Source organism: Symphalangus syndactylus, chromosome 5, assembly GCF_028878055.3.
Source record: "Symphalangus syndactylus isolate Jambi chromosome 5, NHGRI_mSymSyn1-v2.1_pri, whole genome shotgun sequence".
Lineage (NCBI taxonomy): Eukaryota > Metazoa > Chordata > Mammalia > Primates > Hylobatidae > Symphalangus > Symphalangus syndactylus.
The window spans coordinates 49,150,001-49,170,960 of NC_072427.2; the positions used below are offsets into that span (position 1 = coordinate 49,150,001).

Below are 20,960 nucleotides of genomic sequence, written 5' to 3' on the forward strand. Positions count from 1 at the left end.
TTTAAGGCAAGTATATTATGAACAGGAGAACATAAAGGAACGTCAGGGAAGGTAGTTTCTATATCCCTGAAGCTGGCAAATGACAACGCCGGGTACAATCTAATAACTGTTCATACATACACAGGCTGAGTGTCCCTTACAAAACGCTCGGGAGCACAAGTGCTCCACATTTCAGATTTTTATCAGATTTAGGAATATTTGCATATAAATAATGAGATATTTTGGGGATAGGATCCAAGTTGAAATACATTCATGTTTTATACATACCTTATACACAGAGCCTGAAGGTAATTTTATATAGTATTCTTAATAATTTTGTGCATGAAACAAAATTCATGCTAAGTACTTATGAATGGAATTTTCTACTTGGGGGCATCATGCTGGGGTGCCCAAAAAGTTTCGAATTTTGGGGCACTTCCGATTTTGGATTTTGGGTTTAGAGATGCTCAATTTGTATGTATTACCTAGAAAAGCCACTAAAAAAGCTATACAAAAAGATACACTCTAAAACACTACAGATAAATCAAAATAAAATGCTAAAAATGGTCAAGTAAACCACAGACGGCCAGGAAGAACCAAACCGAAAAAATGAAAAACAGAAGAAATAGAAAATACAAAATAAAATGGCAGTGTTAAGCGTCAATTTAACAATAATGACATTAAATATAAAGTCTAAATACATTAAAAGACACTGGGAGAGTAGGCTAGAGAACATGATACAACTACGGGTTGCCCATAAGAAAGTGACTTCAAATAGGCAAACTGAAAATAGAAGCACAGAAAAAGAAAGATCATGCAAACATTACTGAAAGGACAGCAAAAGTTGGCTACATTAATATCAAATAAAGTAAACTTCAGAGCAAAGATAATTTCCAAGAGGGCTGGGCACAGTGGCTCACACCTATAATCCTAGCACTTTGGGAGGCCAAGGTGGGTGGATCACCTGAGCTCAAGAGTTTGAGACCAGCCTGGCCAACATGGTAAAACCCCATCTCTACTAAAAATACAAAAATTAGCTGGGCATGATGGCGGGCCCCTATAATCCCAGCTACTCAAGAGGCTGAGGCAGGAGAATCACTTGAACCTGGTGGGTATGGAGGTTGATGAGCTGAGATCGTGCCACTTCAGTCCTGCCTGGGCAAAAGCAGCGAAACTCCGTCTCAAGGAAAAAAAAAAAAGATAATTACTAGGAACAGACGGCAACATTACGAAATGAGAACTTGGTCAATACACCAGTAAGATGCAGCAATTTGAAACAAAAAACAATGAACAGAACTGAAAGGATAAAAAGACATCTATACTTTTATAGTTGGAGACCTCAAAATCTTTCTCTACAGCGAATAAAATTAGGAGACAGAAAGGCTGCCAGGATATAGAACTCAACATCACCATCAATCAACCAGATCCAATCAAAATTTATAGAACACTCCAGCCAATAACAGCAGAATACATAATCTGTTCAAGTATCCACAAAACAAATACTAAGTTAGAACATATTCTGAGGCATAAAACAAACCTAACCAATTTTTTGAAATTAAAATCACAAAGCATATGTTCTCTCAAACAATGGAAACAGATTAGAAGTCAACAAGAGAACAATTACAGGAAAATTGCCTAACTCTCAGAAACTAAACTTTAAAACTTCTAAATAACCCATGGATCAAAGAGGAAGTCTCAAGGGAAATTTTAAAATATATTCTGAACTGACAGAAAATGCAAGTACAGTACATCAAAATGTATGGGTAAGAGCTACAGTGGGTGATGAGAGAGAAATTTGATGAGAGAGAAATTTACAGCACTAAATGAATGGTACGTTAGAAACTTGGAAACAAATCAATAATATAAGTGCCCACCTCGACAACCTAAAAGAAAAAAAAATAGCAAAATAAAGTAAGCAGAAAGGAAGAAATAATTAAGGTAAGAGGAGAAACAAAGCAAAAACAGAGAAACAATAAACAGTAAAGCAAAAAGCTGCTTCTTTGAAAACATAAATAAAACTGACACCTCTCTCTCAGCAATACGACCAAAAAAAAAAAAAAAAAAGAACAGACATAAATTACCAACATTAGTGATGTCACAGACTCTAAAGATATCAAAAAAGATAATTAGGAATTACTAGGAACAACTCTACACACAAATTCGACAACTTGGGCAAAATGGACTTATTCCTCAAATAATACAAATTACTACAACCCACCAAATATAAAATAGATCATTTGAATAGCCCTACCACTATCAAGAAAACTGAGTTCATAATTCTAAGAATCCCCAAAAAAAAAAAAAAGAAATTACCAGACCCAAATGAATTCACTGGATAATTCCATCAAACATAAAAAAGAATTAACACAGACTCAAAACAATCTCTTCTGGAAACTAGAAGAGGAAAAACCTCCCAATTCATTTTAAGAAGCTAATATTAGCATGATATCGAAACTAAAGACAGTACAAACTACAGGACAATATACTTTATATACACAGACACAAAAATATTCAGTGAATTATTAGCAAGTAGAATTAAACAATATATAAAAAGAATTACACATCATCGTCAAGTAGTTTCATTGCAGGAATGCAAAGCTGGTTCAACAGTCAAAAATCAATGTAACCCACCCTATTAATAGGCTAAAGAACAAAAATTGCATGATTACAAATCAATTGATTTAGAAAAAGCAAATGACAGGTTGGGCACAGTGGCTTATGTCTGTAATCCCAGCACTCTGGGAGGCCGAGGCGGGCGAATCACGAGGTCAGGAGATCGAGACCTTCCTGGCTAATATGGTCAAACCCCGTCTCTACTGAAAATGCAAAAAATTAGCTGGGTGTGGTGCCAGGCGCCTGTAATCCCAGCTACAGGAGGCTGAGGCAGGAGAATGGCGTGAACCTGGGAGGCAGAGCTTGCAGTGAGCCAAGATCGCACCACTGCACTCCAGCCTGGGCGACAGAACGAGACTCCGTCTCAAAAAAAAAAAAAAGAAAAGCAAATGACAAAACTCAATACTCATGCATAAAAAATTAGCCGGGCATGGTGGCGGACGGATGCCTGTAGTCCCAGCTACTTGGAGAGGCTGAGGCAGGAGAATGGCGTGAACACGGGAGGCAGAGCTTGCAGTGAGCCGAGATTGCGCCACTGCACTCCAGCCTGGGCAACAGAGCGAGACTCCATCTCAAAAAAAAAAAAAAAAAAAAAAAAAAAATTATCAAAAAACAGTAACAAATGGGAACTTCATCACTTTGATAAGCAGCATTTACAAAACCTTACAAAACCTTAAGCTAAAACCTATGCTAACAACGTCAGAAAGGGTCCTCCTAGACCTACTTCACACAGCAGAGAGAATTATTAAGAATGATTTAGATAGTCACTAACAGTTTACTCTTCTAAGAGATTACAACACCAAATGGCCAGCAAGCCCTTTTTGTTAGACAAAAAGAAAAGCTGTCATCTGTTAACACTCCCAGAAGGCTCACCATGAAATGTACACTTCTGAACTCCTGCTGAGGGCCTACATGCTGCAATGTTGAGAAGCAAGTGTCCAGAGGTCTCCTTGGAAACACTGCAAAAAAAATGTGACGGACTGATGAATAGAGGGACGAAAAGGTGGAGACAGCGGTGATAAAGCACGTGGGATGATGCCAGCGGCACAGTCTTAGGTGGTGAATATGTGGGTGCGCACTGTAAAATTCTTTCAACTTTTCAGTATAATTTTTTCATAATAAAATGTTGGAAAAAATAAACCTGTGAAAAAGGAAGCTTTAGTCAAACGTATCTAAGCAAAAGAAAAAGCAAGTTCTAAATTCCTATGGCTCAAATTAATGTGTTTTTCTTTTTAGGTTGAGATGCAAGAGCAAAAAAGAAAAAAAGGAATGAAAGGAATAGGAGCTATTCTAAAAGCTACAAATTCCACCTGCAGTTTGACTAAAGATGACGTGGCTGAAGAATATGCTTTGAATCCAAGCCCCTTCAAGGCTGCCAGGTAGAGAGTGGGTTCTGCGAAAGCTCCATACCTGTGAACAAGCAGAGCTTCCAAGTAAATCCTCTTCATTAAAGCTACCCTGAGTCAACAAGCCGGGCTTTAATCTGAGCAATAAAGGTATATTTCGGGTCTAGTTACCCACCCATAACTGTACGTACTTTGATACCTAGGTGAGGGGAAAGGAGAAAGGCAAAACAACAGATTTTAAAAATCACAACAAATGTTTATCAAACAGTATGTGCCAGGCACTGACTTAGGAGCTTCAAGTGCATTATTTCATGTCATTTGCACAGCAACTCTCTGATAAGTATTCACTTATTTTTTATATATTATATAATTTTAATTATTTACATTATATTATACTTATTCCTTTTTTCTTTTGAGACAGAGTCTTGCTCTGTCACCCAGGCTGGAGTGCAGTGATGCGATCTCAGCTCACTACAAGCTCTGCCTCCCGGGTTCACGCCATTCTCCTGCCTCAGCCTCCCAAGTAGCTGGGACTACAGGCACCCACCACCACGCCCAGCTAATTTTTTTGTATTTTTAGTAGAGACAGGGTTTCACCGTGTTAGCCAGGATGGTCTCAATCTCCTGACCTCATGATCCACCTGCCTCGGCCTCCCGAAGTGCTGGGATTACAGGCGTGAGCCACCGTACCCAGCCACTTACTCCTATTTTATACATGAGAGGCCCAAGGTGAGACAAAGTGATTTGTGTAGAGTCACAGATAAAGCCAAAATTGACACCCAGACAGACTGAAAAACTTCTCTGCCAGCAGATCTAGAAATGATAAATGGAGATCTTCAAACTGAAGGAAAATGATACCAGAGGGCAACTGGGATATAAACAAAACCTTAAGGGCCCAAAATGATAAACATGTAGGTTAACATAAATACTTATTTTTTGGCCGGTCGTGGTGGCTTTTGGGAGGCCGAGGCAGGTGGACCACCTGAGGTCAGGAGTTCGAAACCAGCCCGACCAACATGATGAAACCCTGTCTCTACTCAAAAACACAAAATTAGCCAGGCCGTGGTGTTCACTTGGACATATGACACAGGAACACAACCAACCAAGAACAGGTCAGAAGCAGGAAGCTGTGGTCAGAGCACTGCCCCGCGGCTCAGGCAGTGTAATACCATTTGCAAGTGGAGAGTGACAAGTTAAAGATGTAACTGAAAATGCCAGAGATGACATATTTAAACCCAAGTGGTCCAAAGATTCCAAATAAAAAACAGAGGTTGTCGGGGTGAATAAAGAAGCAAGACCTAATTATATGATACCTAAAGGAAATCCACTTTACATATACACAAAGGTTGAAAGTGAAAAAAGCTAAACCAGGCAAACACACCACGCAAACACCAAATCAGAAGAAAAGAGGGTAGTCAGACCAAGGTTACTTCACAACAAAGAATATCACCGGAGATAAAGGGGGTCAAATTTACAAAAATGACATAAAAATCCTAAAAGTGCATGCACCTGGCTGGGCGCGGTGGCTCACACCTGTAATCCCAGCACTTTGGGAGACCTCAATCACGAGGTCAGGAGATTGAGACCATCCTGGCTAACACGGTGAAACCCCGTCTCTACTAAAAATACAAAAAGATTAGCCAGGCGTGGTGGTGGGCACCTGTAGTCCCAGCTACTCAGGAGGCTGAGGCAGGAGAATGCCGTGAACCCAGGAGGCCGAGGTTGCAGTGAGCTGAGATCGCACCACTGCACTCCAGCCTGGGGGACAGAGCAACACTCCGTCTCCAAAACAAAACAAAAAACTGCATGCACCTTATAACATAGTTTTCAAATACATGAAACAAAAACTGCAGAGCTGAAAGAAAATAATCCATAATTAGCATGAGAGATTTCAATTCTCCTCAGAAGAAAGAGGAACTAAGCAGTGAAACTGCTCTTCATGCCTCCCCAGCACAATGGAGATACTCCAGGGAAATAAAGGCCAGTTGCTGAGACTCATCTCCCCAGAACGCTGAGAGGCTGAGACTGGCTTCTCTGTAAATAAATGACTAGTATTTGCTAGGAAAAGAGTCCTTATCTACGAAATGTTTTTAGCAAGATGTGGTTAGTTGAGAATTGTGTTTGGTAAACGTACCTAAAATCCATGGACTTATGGGACGTGGCTCCCTGGAAAAGGTTTCCTAAGGTGTATAAACCATCTGACTACAAAAGGGGAACACTGCACATCCTTAATGCTCCTGGTTCAGCGAGAGGACGACACACCTCAGTGAGAGGAGGACACGCCTCAGTGAGAGGGCGACACGCCTCAGGGAGAGGGCGACACGCCTCAGTGAGAGGACTACACGCCTCAGTGAGGGGACAACACACCTGAGAGGACGACACACCTCAGTGAGGGGAAGACACACCTGAGAGGACGACACACCTCAGTGAGGGGAAGACACGCCTCAGTGAGGGGAAGACACGCCTCAGTGAGAGGTCTCATCTCTTAGGCGGGGTCAAAGAGGACGGACTTGGGGGAGTTGCACAGATTGTCCCACATCTCTCCCCACTTTGCCTGAGCACACAAGTGAGGATATTACTTGTATCTTTAAAGTTCCTAAGTAATCAGGTACTGGTAAGATCTCTGAGATTCGTGTCAAACTAATGTGGTAATCCAACGTGTGTGTTAGTTCAACTCCTCTCCTAACAGTGAATAGAACAAGTAGGCAAAAAATTATTTCAAGTCAAGGATACCTGAACACTATCAACTGGATCTCATTAAGCTTTACAGAGCAGCAAAATACACATTTTTTTTTTTTTTTGAGACGTAGTCTTGCTTTGTCACCCAGACTAAAATGCAGTGGCACAATCGAGATTACAGGTGCCCACCACCAGACCCAGTTAATTTTTGTATTTTTCGTAGAGACAGCATTTCACCATGTTGGCCAGGCTGGTCTCAAACTCCTGACCTCAAGTAATCCACCCACCTCGGCCTCCCAAAAGTGCTGGGATTACAGGCATGAGTCACCGTACCCGGCCACATTCTTATTACGTGTGCATGAAACATTCCACAGAATAGATCATATTCTGGGGCTTAAGACAAGCCTCAACATTGAAATCACAGAATATTTTCTCTGACTACAACTAATTTAGAAACTGTTATTTGAAAATCCCCAAACATTTAGAAATGAAATAACACATTTCCAAATAATAAGTGGGTAAAAGAAGAAATTAAAAGGGAAATTAGAAAATATTTTCAACTGAATGAAGATAAAAATGAATAAACATTTCCAAATTTGTGAAATGTGGCTAAACAATGCTTAGAGATAAATTTATGTTATAGTTTTGAACACTTGTTAGAAAAGACAAAAAATCTAAAGTCAACGATCTAAGCCTTTATCTTAAAAAACTAGAAGAGGGCCGGTGCGGTGGCTCATGCCTGTAATCCCAGCACTTTGGGAGGCCGAGGCGGGCAGATCACGAGGTCGCGAGACAGAGACCACCCTGGCTAACATGGTGAAACCCCGCCTCTACTAAAAATACAAAAAATTAACAGGGCATGGTGACAGGTGCCTGTAGTCCCAGCAACTCGGGAGGCTGAGGAAGGAGAATGGCGTGAATCCGGGAGGCGGAGCTTGCAGTGAGCTGAGATCACGCCACCGCACTCCAGCCTGGGAGACAGAGCGAGACTGTGTCTCAAAAAAAAAACTAGAAGAGCCAGAAGAGCAAATGGAACCCAAAGGAAGCAGAAAAGAGGAAATAATAGAGTAAACAGAAATCAATGAAAAACAAAACAAAATCAATAAAACCAACAACTGGCTCTTTGAAAAAACTCAAACTGATAACTTCTAGTAAGACTGATCAAAATGGAAAGAGAGAAAATACAAGGCACATTTCAGCAAATTTCTAGATAACAGGTAGTATATGCTGGTACTTACTACACACAAGATAATTGCATAGGCACTTTGCCTGGCCTACTGTACTGATCCCATAATAGCCTATAAGGTAGGTCCTATTATTAACCCCACATAAGGATTTTTTTTTTTTTAAGAGACAGGGTCTCATCCTGTCACCCAGGCTGGGTGTAGCGGCACAATCATAGTTCACTGCAGCTGCAAACTGTTGGCCTCAAGCAATTCTCTCACCTCAGCATCCCAAAGTGCTGGGATTACACGCATGAGCTACCACGCCTGGCATCACAAATTATTTTTATATATGTACATTTACACATTATGTCCATTCAAGGAAAAGAAAGTCTGAATATCCACACTGAAGGGATAATAGTGGCTAACTCTTAGAGGAAAACTGAAATTGGGGTGGGCAGTCAGGTGAAATCTTTATAATCTATACATTTTTATAAGAATCCATGCATATTTTTAATTGGAAGAAAAATGTATCACACATTTAAAAAATTTAATTACACAGAATAAAGTAAGCAAAGAAATAAATATATGGGTTTTACTGGGTTGGAGAAAGGGAAGAGATTACGAAACTCCATCCATGATAAAGAACTCCTATAACCCAAAACAAAAAACTCAATTAAAAAAATAGGCAAAAGGGCCGGGCGCAGTGGCTCATGCCTGTAATACCAGCACTTTGGGAGGCCATGGTGGGTGGATCACCTGAGGTCAGGAGTTCAACATCAGCCTGGCCAACATAGTGAAACCTCGTCTCTACTAAAAATACAAAAAATTAGCCAGGCATGGTGGCAGGTACCTGTAATCCCAGCTACTCAGGAGGCTGAGGCAGGAGAATCACTTGAACCCAGGAGGTGGAGGTTGCAATGAGCCAAGATTGCGCCACTGCACTCCAGCCTGGGCAACAAGAGCCAAACTCCGTCTCCAAAAAAAAAAAAAAAAAAAACGTGCAAAGGATTTGAATAAACATTTCTCCAGTAAATGTATACAAATGGTCAATAACCACGTAAAAAGATGCTCAGCATGACTAATCATCAGGGAAATGCAAATCACAACAATGAGATGCTGTACCTACTCACACAAAAAAGGATGGCTATCATCAGAAAAGAAAAGAAAAGAAAAAGAAAAAGTGTTGGTGAGGGTGTGGAGAAACTGGAACCTTGGTATACTGCTGCAAGAATGTAAAACAGTGTAGCCACTGTGGAAAACAGTTTACTGGTTCCTCAAAAAGTTACATCTACTGCCAGGTGCAGTGGTTCACACCTGTAATCTCAGTAACTCAGGAGTCTGAGGCAGGAAGATCACTTGAAGCCAGGAGTATAAGACCAGCTTGGGCAACACAGTGAGATTCTGTCTCTAATTAGTCAAGCGTGGTGTCGTTCACCTGTAGTCCTAGCTACTTGGGAGGCTGAGGCAAAAAGATCACTTCAGCTCAGGAAGTTAAAATGGTTAAGTTTTATGGTATGTATATTTTACCACAATATTTAAATTTTTAAAATTACATTTTTAAAAATTGTTAACAGGTCAGGTGCGGTGGCTCACGCCTGTAATCCCGGCACTTTGGGAGGCCGAGGCAGGCAGATCACAAGGTCAGGAGATCGAGACCATCCTGGCTAACACAGTGAAACCCCACCTCTACTACTAAAACTACAAAAAATTACCTGGGCATGGTGGCAGGTGCCTGTAGTCTCAGCTACTCAGGAGGCTGAGGCTGAGGCAGGAGAATGGTGTGAACCTGGGAGGCAGAGCTTGCAGTGAGCCGAGATCCTGCCACTGCACTCCAGCCTGGGCAACACAGCAAGACTTCATCTCAAAAAAAAAAAAAAAATTGTTACCAAAAAAATACTAATAATCCATCCAAGTTTTTTAAAAAAGGAGTGTCAGATCAAGCTTTCCAAAGTGCCAAAACTCAGAAGATTACCTGGTTGCTTGCCCCATACCCAGCTGTCCAGAATTGACTTGGCGCTATATACAGGTGCAGGAGTTTCTTCTTCATCTTTTTTCTCTCTGTCAGACATCCAGATCTTCTTTCTTTGTTCCACTTTGTTCGACACTATCATCTGCAGAATTAAAAAATTTTTAATCTGTAACCGCTTTTCAGAATACTATACCATTAGTCAGTCTCTCCAAATGTCCCTCCCCGAAAAGTTACAACACACATCATTAACTGAATGTTTGACAACTTAAAAATAAAACACATCAATCATATCTGTAACAGATCCAGTAAAATTTTCATAAAGAAACCAAAACATCGGCCGGGTGCGGTGGCTCACACCTGTAATCCCAGCACTTTGGGAGGCCAAGGTGGGTGGATCATGAGGTCAGGAGATCGAGACCATCCTGGCTAACACGGTGAAACCCCATCTCCACTAAAAATACAAAAAATTGGCCGGGCATGATGGCGGGCGCCTGTAGTCCCAGCTACTCGGGAGGCTGAGGCAGGAGAATGGCGTGAATCTGGGAGGCAGAGCTTGCAGTGAGCTGAGATGGCGCCAACGCACTCCAGCCTGGGTGACAGAGTGAGATGCCATCTCAAAAAAAAAAAAAAAAGAGAAGAAAAGAAACCAATATATCAAATTATTTAAAGCATGTCTTCCAAGATGATATTCCATCAACTTCCTAATGGGATTTTTAAGCCATTCTACTGAAATCAGTTTCTTAAGAGTGAAAATTACGTAGTATAGATAGCTTCTTTCTATAAGAAACGTTAGTTAACATTTAATTATAGTGTACAGGTAGTCTTACAAATAGAAATTATTTAGAAATAATGAGATTGTTAAATAATTTGATAACATTGGTGATGAAAACAAAATGATACCTAAAAGGTACAGAAATATTTTGGTGGTAAAACTTTGCATATTGAAATATAGAGACCCCTCTGTTATCTGCAATAAACATGAACAAAAAGTGACACAGAAAATCAGTTCAAGTAATAATTAGCAAAATATTTACCAACTTTTTTCATTTGCATAAATAGGGTAGAATCATGAAATTTCAAAGATACAATATTAGTATTAATACTCATAACTATATATAGTTATATGTAGCTATACACACATATATAACTTTAAATTTAGTCAGACTTTTTATGATAACAAATAAACCGTGTGCTATTTAAACTGTATTTTCCAAAGAATAAACAAAAGTGTAATGAAGACATAGTGGTGCATTTCAAGTTCTTTTTTTTTTTTTTGAGATGGAGTTTCACTCTGTCACCCAGGCTGGAGTGCAGTGGGGCAATCTCGGCTCACTGCAAGCTCTGCCTCCTGGGTTCACGCCATTCTCCTGCCTCAGCCTCTCCGAGTAGCTGGGACTACAGGCGCCCGCCACCACGCCCGGCTAATTTTTTGTATTTTTAGTAGAAACGGGGTTTCACCGTGGTCTCGATCTCCTGACCTCGTGATCCGCCCGCCTCAGCCTCCCAAAGTGCTGAGATTACAAGCGTGAGCCACCGCGCCCGGCTCAAGTTCTTAACACAGATGACACCTTCGTAAACTTTTTAGATCACAGTATTTTTAAGTCATTAAGACCATCTAAAACTATGCCTTAACTTGCTTCGGAAAACAGTTCAGCACATGACCCAACTTTCACACTACTAGGTCTTTATCCTAGGGAAATGGAAGCTACATTCACACAAAATCTGTACAGAAATGCTCACAGCAGGATTACAATTGTGAAAGAAAAATGGAAACAACCACAAGGTCCTACAATAGCAGAATGGATAAACACCATGTGGTACATCCAAATGATGAAATACTACTATTCAGCAATAAAAAGAACTATTAATACACAGAACAACTGATAAATCTCAAACATATAACTGGGAGTAAATGAAGATGGTTTCGAAATGTTACTTAAAATATGGTTCTACTTACATGACATTCTCAAAAAGAATACCCTACACTGATGGAGAACAGATCAGTGGTTGCCAGGGTACGAGGCCAGGGAACATGTGATAAAAAGGAGCACCTTAAGGGAGCTTTTAAGGTGATGAAACTTCTCCATCCTGCTTATGGCAGAGGTTACATGAATCTGTAGAGGTCAAAATTTACTCAACTAGATACCACAATAAAATAAATTTTATATGTTTTTTAATAAAAAAAAAAAAAGTCAGCTGGGTGCAGTGGCCCACACCTGTGATCCCAGCACTTTGGGAGCCGAGGTGGGTGGATCACAAGGTCAGGAGTTCAAGACCAGCCTGGCCAACATGGTGAAACCTCATCTCTACTAAAAATACAAAAATTAGCCAGGTGTGGTGGCATGTGCCTGTAATACCAGCTACTTGGGAGGGTGAGGCAGGAGAATCGCTTGAACCTAGAAGGCGGAGGTTGCAGTGAGCCGAGATCATGCCACTGCACTCCAGCCTGGGCGACAGGGTGAGACTGCGTCTCAAAAAAAAAAAAAAAAAAAAAAAAAAAAGTTAATGGTTCTCATTAATATTAAAGTTCCAATGAAATTCAACAAACATGTATTTAACATTCAGTGTATTCAAAGCACTTTTATACTAAAGTAAAAAGGTAACTTCTAAAAAACTTTAGAAAAACCTATCACACACATATAACTAATCGATGCAAATCAGGCTTTGGAAAGGGTCATGAGATGATATCTAGGTCCAGGGGCTGGGCACGGTGGCTCATGCCTGTAATCTCAGCACTTTGGGAGGCTGAGGCGGGCAGATCACTTGAGGTTAGGAGTTCAAGAACAGCCTGGCCAACACGGTGAAACCCTGTCTCTACAAAAATACAAAAATTAGCCGGGCGTGATGGCCGGCACCTGTAATCCCAGCTACTCAGGAGGCTGAGGCAGGAGAATCATTTGAATCCAGAAGGCGGAGGCTGCAGTGAACTGAAATGGCGCCACTGCATTCTAGCCTGGGCAACAAAGTGAGACTCTGTCTCAAAAAAAAAAAAAAGGAATTTAAGATGTATAAATCTATCTATACATATTTTCTAATAATAAAAAACACACATCATGCCACACTAAAAATAAAGACATTTACTGAATGCCAAAAAACCTCCCTTAAAATCCCAATCACTTGGGATCTACGTAAAGAACAATTATGCTCTGCTTTCTAACTATGATTTTTAAAAGAACAAATGACAAAAAAATTCATCAAATGTGGGCCATGCGCGGTGGTTCAAGCCTGTAATCCCAACACTTTGGGAGGCCGAGGCGGGCGGATCATGAGGTCAGGAGTTCAAGACCAGCCTGACCAAATGGTGAAAGTCCGTCCCTACTAAAAGCATAAAAATAAGCTGGGCGAGGTGGAGGGTGCCAGTAATCCCAGCTACTCAGGAGGCTGAAGCAGAGAACTGCTTGAACCCAAGAGGTGGAGGGTGCAGTGAGCCAGGATCATGCCACTGCACTCCAGCCTGAGCGACAGAGCAAGACTCCCTCTCGAGAGGAAAAAACAACAACAAAAAAATTCATCAAATGTAATGAATAAAACACATACTTTGGATTTTTCCATGTACTTAGCTTTTCTAAGAGCATCTTTTGGAACTACTGTTTCACAGAAAACACTTTGGGAAACGTTTTAATTTATTACATACTGGAGGGCTAGGAGGAAGAGGTTAAAACTTTTTAAAATATACAGAGTGAATCACTGATACGTGCCAAAAAAAAAAAAAGGTTGCTGATTCCTGTCATGGAAAGCACTGTCATATGGACACTGTTAGCCTCAGCATGTGGAGGTCCAGAAAGGGAAAATTTCAAGTCAGATAGAATTCTATACATACCATTTATTTGGAGCCTTCAGCCCTCAAGATCCTAACATCATGACCTCAGTTTCAACACAACTGTCCTTAGTCCTTGTATTGGTTACAAATACAAACCAAACAGGTCAACTGAACTAACTCTTGTCTCTCCAGAAACACAAACACAAGACCTCATAAAATGAGTGAGTTTCCAGCGGCCATAATTACTGCAACTTCTCCAATTTTCCCCTCCACAGATAACTAAACAGCTCAAAAACTATCAGTAACAAACAAAAGTCACCATGACATGGTTAGGAGTGTGGCAGATTTCTTAACCAGCTATAATAAACAGGAAAAAAAATTTGCCTATTCATAGATCTCAAGTTTCGTGCACTTGCAAGAAACTAATTAAAAGGCAGCCGTGCACGATCTACAAAAACAGCCATAAAGACTGTTATATTTTAAGTTACAGGAAATAAACCTGCTCCTCTAATATAGCAAGATACAACTGACTTCCCCTTACATGCCCTAAAAAAAAAGGCATACACGAGAAATTTAATGGAAGCAGAAACACATCAAGAAAAAGACATTTCAAGCCCCACCTGTATATCTGTATTCAACCATTTGGAGTCAAGTCGAGCCTGGGCAGCCAAACACAAAGATTCAGAGGGCATCTTTTCTCCAGCTTCTTCCCAGTTCTCAGGCCTGAAAGTAAACATACATGTTGAAGACCTAACGCTTTTAAACAATTTACAAAGACACTCCCGAAAAGTTTAATGCAGAAAAAAAAGAGAGAGAGAGAGAGAGAGAACAGAAAGAGGGGAGAGAAGAGCTGGGTGAAGGGAGTGAGGGGGAGATAGAGGAAGAGGGAAGAGATGGAGGGAGAGGGAGGTTCGGGGAACGGAAAGCCTCCTTCCAAGATAGGCAGCGTGTGCCGGGTTTCTGCACCACGCTGGCGAGACCCTGAGAATGGACGCTCCTAGGAGGCCAAGTCACAATGTCATCTGCCCTCCAATCCAAAAAGTACACACACACGACAGGAAGCTCGCCGTTTTAACGGACAAATGACAGCAGCATAAATCTGCCGCTTTACCCCACAGCAGGGCGCGTGCGTGAAACAAATTACTCAAAAAGATCGCCAGTAGAAAAACCCACAGCCACCACCACTTAGAGATGGAGAGAGGCCCGAGGCTGCGCCGCCGGCGGTCAGCGCAGGCCCAGGTGCTGCCGCCGCGCCCACGCCCGCCAGCCCCGCGCCCGCACCACCCCCGCCGCCGGCCGCCCCGGTGTCCCAGGCCAGTACCTGACGCGCAGGGCCGGGCCGCCTCCCCCTGCCGGCTTGCGGACACAGCGTCCGAGCAGCCGCTGGCTCAGCCCGCGCCCACGATCCCGGCGCCTCTCGCGGCCGGAGGGGCGGGCGGACGCGGGACTACCGGCCCCCGCGTACGGCCAATTGCAACAGAGGCTGCTCCGCGGGCGCAGCCAATGGGGAAGAGGAGCCCTTTGCCGCTCCTCCCGACTCTCCCGCTTCCCGCAATCCCGTTTATCTTCCTACTTGGAGCTCACGGGCTGCGGCTAGGGCCAACCGCGGGCGCCAGAAGGCGGGATTTCTGCCGCACGCACGCACGCGCGCCCGCACTCCCACGGGAGACTGGCCCGGAGCGCTCTTAGTCTTGCGGCAGGTGGTTGCGCTCACACCAGCTGGAGCTGTCCAGGGATCGAGTGGCGAGACCAGCTCCCCTGGGGATGAGAACGGATCTTTGTGTGGTCGGCTGGGGACTGAAGAGCTTCCTCCTGTGTGTTCAACTGAATGCAGCAAAAGTCTTGGGCAGATTACATGGAACAGCTGTGGAAGCACTGTGCAGGGAATCCAAGAAGGAAACACCTCCAGCGACCACAAAACAAAACTGAAGAAATATAAAACAATATAGGCCGGGCACGGTGGCTCACGTCTGTAATTTTAAGAGCTTTGGGAGGCCGAAGCGGGAGGATCCCTCAATGCCAGGAGTTGGAGGATCCCATGTTGCCCGACTGGGCAACATAGCAAGACCCCATCTCTTAAAAAAATTAACAATTAGCCAGGTGTGGTGGCGCACACCTGTGATCCCAGCTACTTGGGAGGCTGAGGCATGAGAATCGCCTCAGCCTGAGAGATCAATGCTACAGTGAGCTGAGATCGTGCCACTGCACGCCCAGGCGACGGGGTGAGATCCTGCTCCTAAGAAAAATACCGGCGGGGCATGGCGGTCACGCCTGTAATCCCTAGCACTTTGGGAGGCCCAGGCAGGTGGATCATTTGAGGTCAGGAGTTCAAGACCAGCCTGGCCAACATGGTGAGACCCCTTCTCTACTAAAAATACAAAAATTAGCCTGGTGTGATGGTGTGTGCCTGTAATCCCAGCTACTCGGGAGGCTGAGGCAGGAGAATCGCTTGAATCCGGGAGGCGGAGATTGCAGTGAGCTGAGACTGCACCACTGCACTCCAGCCTGGGGGACAGAGGCTGCACCACTGCAGCCTTGACTCACCGGCTTCAGGTGGTTCTCCACCTCAGCCTTGCCAGTAGATGGACTGCAGGCACATGCAACCACGCCTGGCTAATTTTTGTATTTTTTGTAGAGACAGGGTTTTGCCATGTTGCCCAGGCTGGTCTCGAACTCCTGGAATCAAGTGATCCGCCCGCCTCAGTCTCCCAAAATGCTGGGATTACAGGTGTGAGCCACTGCACTCGGCTAATAGTAATGAACTTAGAACAGAAGGAAAAGATGTTATTATTTTCTTAGTTATGTTTTATCTATATTTTCTAATTTTTCTAAACATGTAAAGATAAAATTCTATTCTTAAAACTCAAAAGACCTCAGAACAAAAAAATTAGAGTATAAATATTTATTTTAGTTAACTTGTACAAATTTGGTTTCTGGAAAAGGAATGGAATACGCTTTCTGAGAAAAAAAAATCCATGACTTTGGCCGGGTGTGGTGGTTTACGCCTGTAATCCCAGCACTTTGGGAGGCCAAGGCGGCAGATCACCTGAGGTCAGGAGTTCAAGACCAGCCTGACCAACATGAAGAAACCACTGTCTCTATTAAAAGTACAAAAATTAGCTAGGCATGGTTTCAGGTGCCTGTAATCCCAGCTACTCAGGAGGCTGAGACTGGAGAATTGCTTGAACCCAGGAGGCAGAGGTTGCAGTGAGCTGAGGTAGCACCATTGCCCTTCAGCCTGGGTGATGAGCAAAACTCTGTCTCGAAAAAAGAAAAAAAGAAAAGCCGACTGGCTGAAAGGATTAAAAAAGAAAGTATGATCCATCAATGTGCTATCTACAAGATAAATGTTTTAAATTAAACAGATTGAAAGTAAAAGGATACAAAGATACAACACTCAAATAGTGACCAAAAAAGAGCTGAAGTGGCTGTACTAATATCAAATGAAATACACTTTAAATTAAAGCAGGGCTGGGCATGGTGGCTCAAGCCTGTAATCCCAGCACTTCGGGAGGTGGAGGCAGAGAGATTACTTGAGCCCAGAAGTTCGAGATCAGCCTGCGCAACATGACATAATCCCATCCCTACAAAAAATACCAAAATTAGGTGGGCATGGTGGTGCCCACCTGTGGTCCCAGCTGTTTGTGAGGCTGAGGTCATAGAATCATGTGAGCCAGGGAGGTTGAGGCCACAGTAAGCCAAGATCGGGCCCCTGCACTCCAACCTGGGCAATAGAGTGAGACCCTGTCTCAAAATAAAAAAAAATTTAAAAAGGGGTTGAGACAAAAAAGGACACTTTTTTTTTTTTTTTTTTTTGAGATGGAGTTTCACTCTTGTTGCCCAGGCTGGATGGAGTGCAATCGTGCGATCTCGGCTCACTGCAACCTCCGCCTCCTGGGTTCAAGTGAGTCTTCTGCCTCAGGCTCCCAAGTAGCTGGCATTACATGTGCATGCCATCATGCCCAGCTAATTTTTTTTATTTTTGGTAGAGACAGGGTTTCACCATGTTGGTCAGGCTGGTCTCAAACTCCTGACCTCGGGTGATCCACCTGTCTTGGCCTCCCAAAGTGCTGGGATTACAGACGTGAGCCACTGCGCTGACTGAAATCTTCATTTTATTTATTTATTTATTTTATTTTTTGAGATGGAGTCTCGCTCTGTCGCCCAGGCTGGAGTGCAGTGGCGCAACCTCGGCTCACTGCAAGCTCCGCCTCCCGGGTTCACGCCATTCTCCTGTCTCAGCCTCTCCGAGTAGCTGGGACTACAGGCGCCCGCCACCACGCCTGGCTAATTTTTTGTATTTTTAGTAGAGATGGGGTTTCACCGTGGTCTCGATCTCCTGACCTTGTGATCCGCCCACCTCGGCCTCCCAAAGTGCTGGGATTACAAGCGTGAGCCACCGTGCCCGGCCTCTTGAAATCTTCATTTTAAAAAAGGCTAGGTCAGGCATCATGGCTCATGCCTGTAATCCCAGCACTTTGAGAGGCCAACGCCCGTCTCTACCAAAAATACAAAAATTAGCTAGGCGTGGTGGTGTGCACTTGTAATCACAGCTACTCGGGAGGTTGAGTCAGGAGAATTGCTTGAACCCGGGAGGCAGAGGTTGCAGTGAGCCAGATCATGCCACTGCACTGCAACCTGGGACCTGCAGAGAGAGACTCCATCTCAAAAAATAAATAAAGACTGGGTGCCAGATGTGGTGCATAGGCCTAGTTTGTTGACTCCTGTACTTAAGATATAAAACTCTAAAGAACTGTGGGAGGGAGCTTCCCTCTAGAGGCACAGGAGCAGGCAAGTTGGTCCCTGAGCAGTGACTTTATAGTAACTTGTTACACTGTGTTTTTTGTTTTGTTTTGTTTTTTGTTTGTTTGGTTGGTTGTTTGAGACAGAGTTTCGCTCTTGTTGCCCAGGCTGGAGTGCAGTGGCATGATCTCAGCTCACCACAACCTCCAACTCCCAGGTTCAAGCGATTCTCCTGCCTCAGCCTCCCAAGTAGCTAGGATTATAGTCGTGCACCACCACGCCGGGCTAATTTTGTATTTTTAGTGGGGATGGGGTTTCTCCATTTTGGTCAGGCTGGTCTTGAACTCCCGACCTCAGATGATCAGCCCGCCTCGGCCTCCCAAAGTGCTGAGATTACAGGCATGAGCCACAGCACCCAGCCTATTTTTTTTTTTTTTTTAGTACAGAGTCTGGCTCAGTCGCCCAGGCTGGAGTGTAGTGGCACGATCTTGGTTCACTGCATCCTCTGCCTCCCAGGTTCAAGCGATTCTCCTGCCTCAGCCTCCTGAGTAGCTGGGATTACAAGTGCATGCCTAATTGCCTCTCAGTGAAGCACCTAATAAAACTTGGTGAAGCAGTAAGCAGTGTATTCCAAATGCACTTGTTACAGAGGTAAGTCTTGAGTGCATTGGAAGGACAAATAAATTCTATGAGTGCTCAGGGCAGGCTTCATGAAGACATACAATTCGAGCTAATACTTGATGGACACTTAGGGTTTCTGGGCAGAAAAATGGAGTGAAGGGTATTGGTAGAGAAAACAATGTGTGCGGGACACAAAGATTCAGAATGGTGCTCAAAGAATATATATAGCAATAACATATATGTATGTATATCTATAAAATAATAATTATTATAGAGCCTGGACAGTTGAATGCATCCTTTCTAAGACTTCCTCCTAGGGGGAGCCATGGGATGCAGAGAGCAGCAAGGCCCAGGAGTCAGGACCTCAGGACCCGGCAGAGGCCAGACATGGGCAGAAATCCCTGCTCCACCTCCTGCTGCAGCTGTGGGCAGGTGGGCAGGTCAAGGGACCTATGGGCTTTGGTACTTGGTAAGCGTGGGTTCAAACATGGGGTCAAACTCCAGCTCCACCATCCTCCCTCCCTATCAGCTTTTCACTGGAAGCTGGGGCAGTGCTTCTTGCGAAGATAAAATGATGAAGTATCTAGCACCAAGCAGGTACCCGGTATATTGTGGCTTCTTCCTCACCCCCCCTAAGAGATGAGGATCAAAGACCCTGCCCTGTCCCTGAGGCCTTTCGGGCTAGTGTGGAGCAGATGTGACCCTTTTAACAAATCATTCTGCTAAAGGCTGAGAGAAGCTAGCCTCCCTCTGGAGCTGCTGAAGAAGGGAAGGTACCTGGGGAGGGGCATCCTGGTTCAGGTGCATTCCCAGGGCCCAGAGAGTGCTCGCCGCTTACGCCCACCTTGAAGGAAGTGTCAGGATTCAGTCAGGGAAGAAGCAGAACCATGTGAATATGGGCTAAGGGATTTGTTGTGGAATTCGACCTTACAGGATTGTGGAGGGGCCGGGAAGTGGAGGTGTGGGGAGAGTGCTGGAGCGTCAGAGAGGAAGTCACCAATCGGTCACCCTGAGAAGCTGAAACATGCCCAGCCACCTAAGTGGGACCACCAAGGGCAAGGCCCTGGAGAGATTTCTGGGCCACTGTGCCTTGTGGAGCCCCCACATCTGTGGGTCTGCCACGAAGCGCCTGGTGCTGGGCTTGGGGCCACAGCAGGTCAAAGTGCAGGTCTGCCTGCCCTGCTGGCTTTTGGCTGCTTGCTTTGCATTATTGTTTTTTTTTCTTTTTCCATGAACCCAAAGGCCATGGTACACTGAACGCTGAAACTAAACCTTCACTGGCTACATCATAGACAACATTCATAGGTCACCATGGTCATAGTGCTTCTATTGTCTTTCAGGACCTTGGGCCAGCTCCTGTCCAGTTCAAACCGGTTGAGACCATTGACCCTTCAACTGGACCTGTGCACGTGCCTGAGAAAAGGTCCATTTTGACGTCAGAGGGTCCAAAACTCCATCTTCAGAGCCCAACACTCCACCTTCAGATCATGCTAATACCACCATTTTCTGTACTTATGTCCTATGAAATGCCAAGAAGCCTGACGACACTTTTTTTTGTTTGTTTGTTTGTTGAGATAGGGTCTTGCTCTGTGGCCCAGGCTGGAGTGCAGTGGTGTGATCTCAGCTCACTGCAACCTCTGCCTCCTGAGTTCAAGCGCTTCTCCTGCCTCAGCCTCCTGAGTAGCTGGGATTACAGGTGCACATCACCACGCCCAGTTAATTTTTGTATTTTTAATAGCGACAGGGTTTCACCATGTTGGCCAGGCTGGTCTCGTACGCCTGACCTCAGGTGATCCATCCGTCTTAGCCTCCCAAAGTGCTGGGATTACAGGCGTGAGCCACCGCGCCTGGCGGAAAATTCAGTCCTTTTTATTTTGCAACATTTGGGATTTGCTTCTCATTGGAGTACCTTCTCTGAACACCAGATGGCATGAGATCATTGGTCATATCTGGGCCAGTGTATCAGAAAAATTGTCATTCAAGAGCAAATGTGAACCTTTCAAAGATGCAGACACCCATTCTGTAACACACCGTCACTTGCTGAGTTTTGGTAGCTTGCAGATGTCCTGCAGTAAGTGATTGGA

The 20,960-nt window shown here is 44.0% G+C and overlaps 1 protein-coding gene across 1 annotated transcript in view; it reads right to left on the bottom strand.

The window, feature by feature from the left end:
- LOC129482492 (E3 ubiquitin-protein ligase HERC2-like) overlaps positions 1–19,683 on the bottom strand; it is a 33,573-nt gene extending 13,890 nt beyond the window's left edge. The window contains 5 exon segments of the mRNA XM_063638494.1: positions 3,466–3,551; positions 9,756–9,894; positions 14,133–14,235; positions 14,834–15,081; positions 19,654–19,683. Of these exon segments, the coding sequence (XP_063494564.1) occupies positions 3,466–3,551; positions 9,756–9,894; positions 14,133–14,235; positions 14,834–15,081; positions 19,654–19,683 (606 nt within the window).
- Between the last annotated feature and the right edge of the window lie 1,277 nt (positions 19,684–20,960).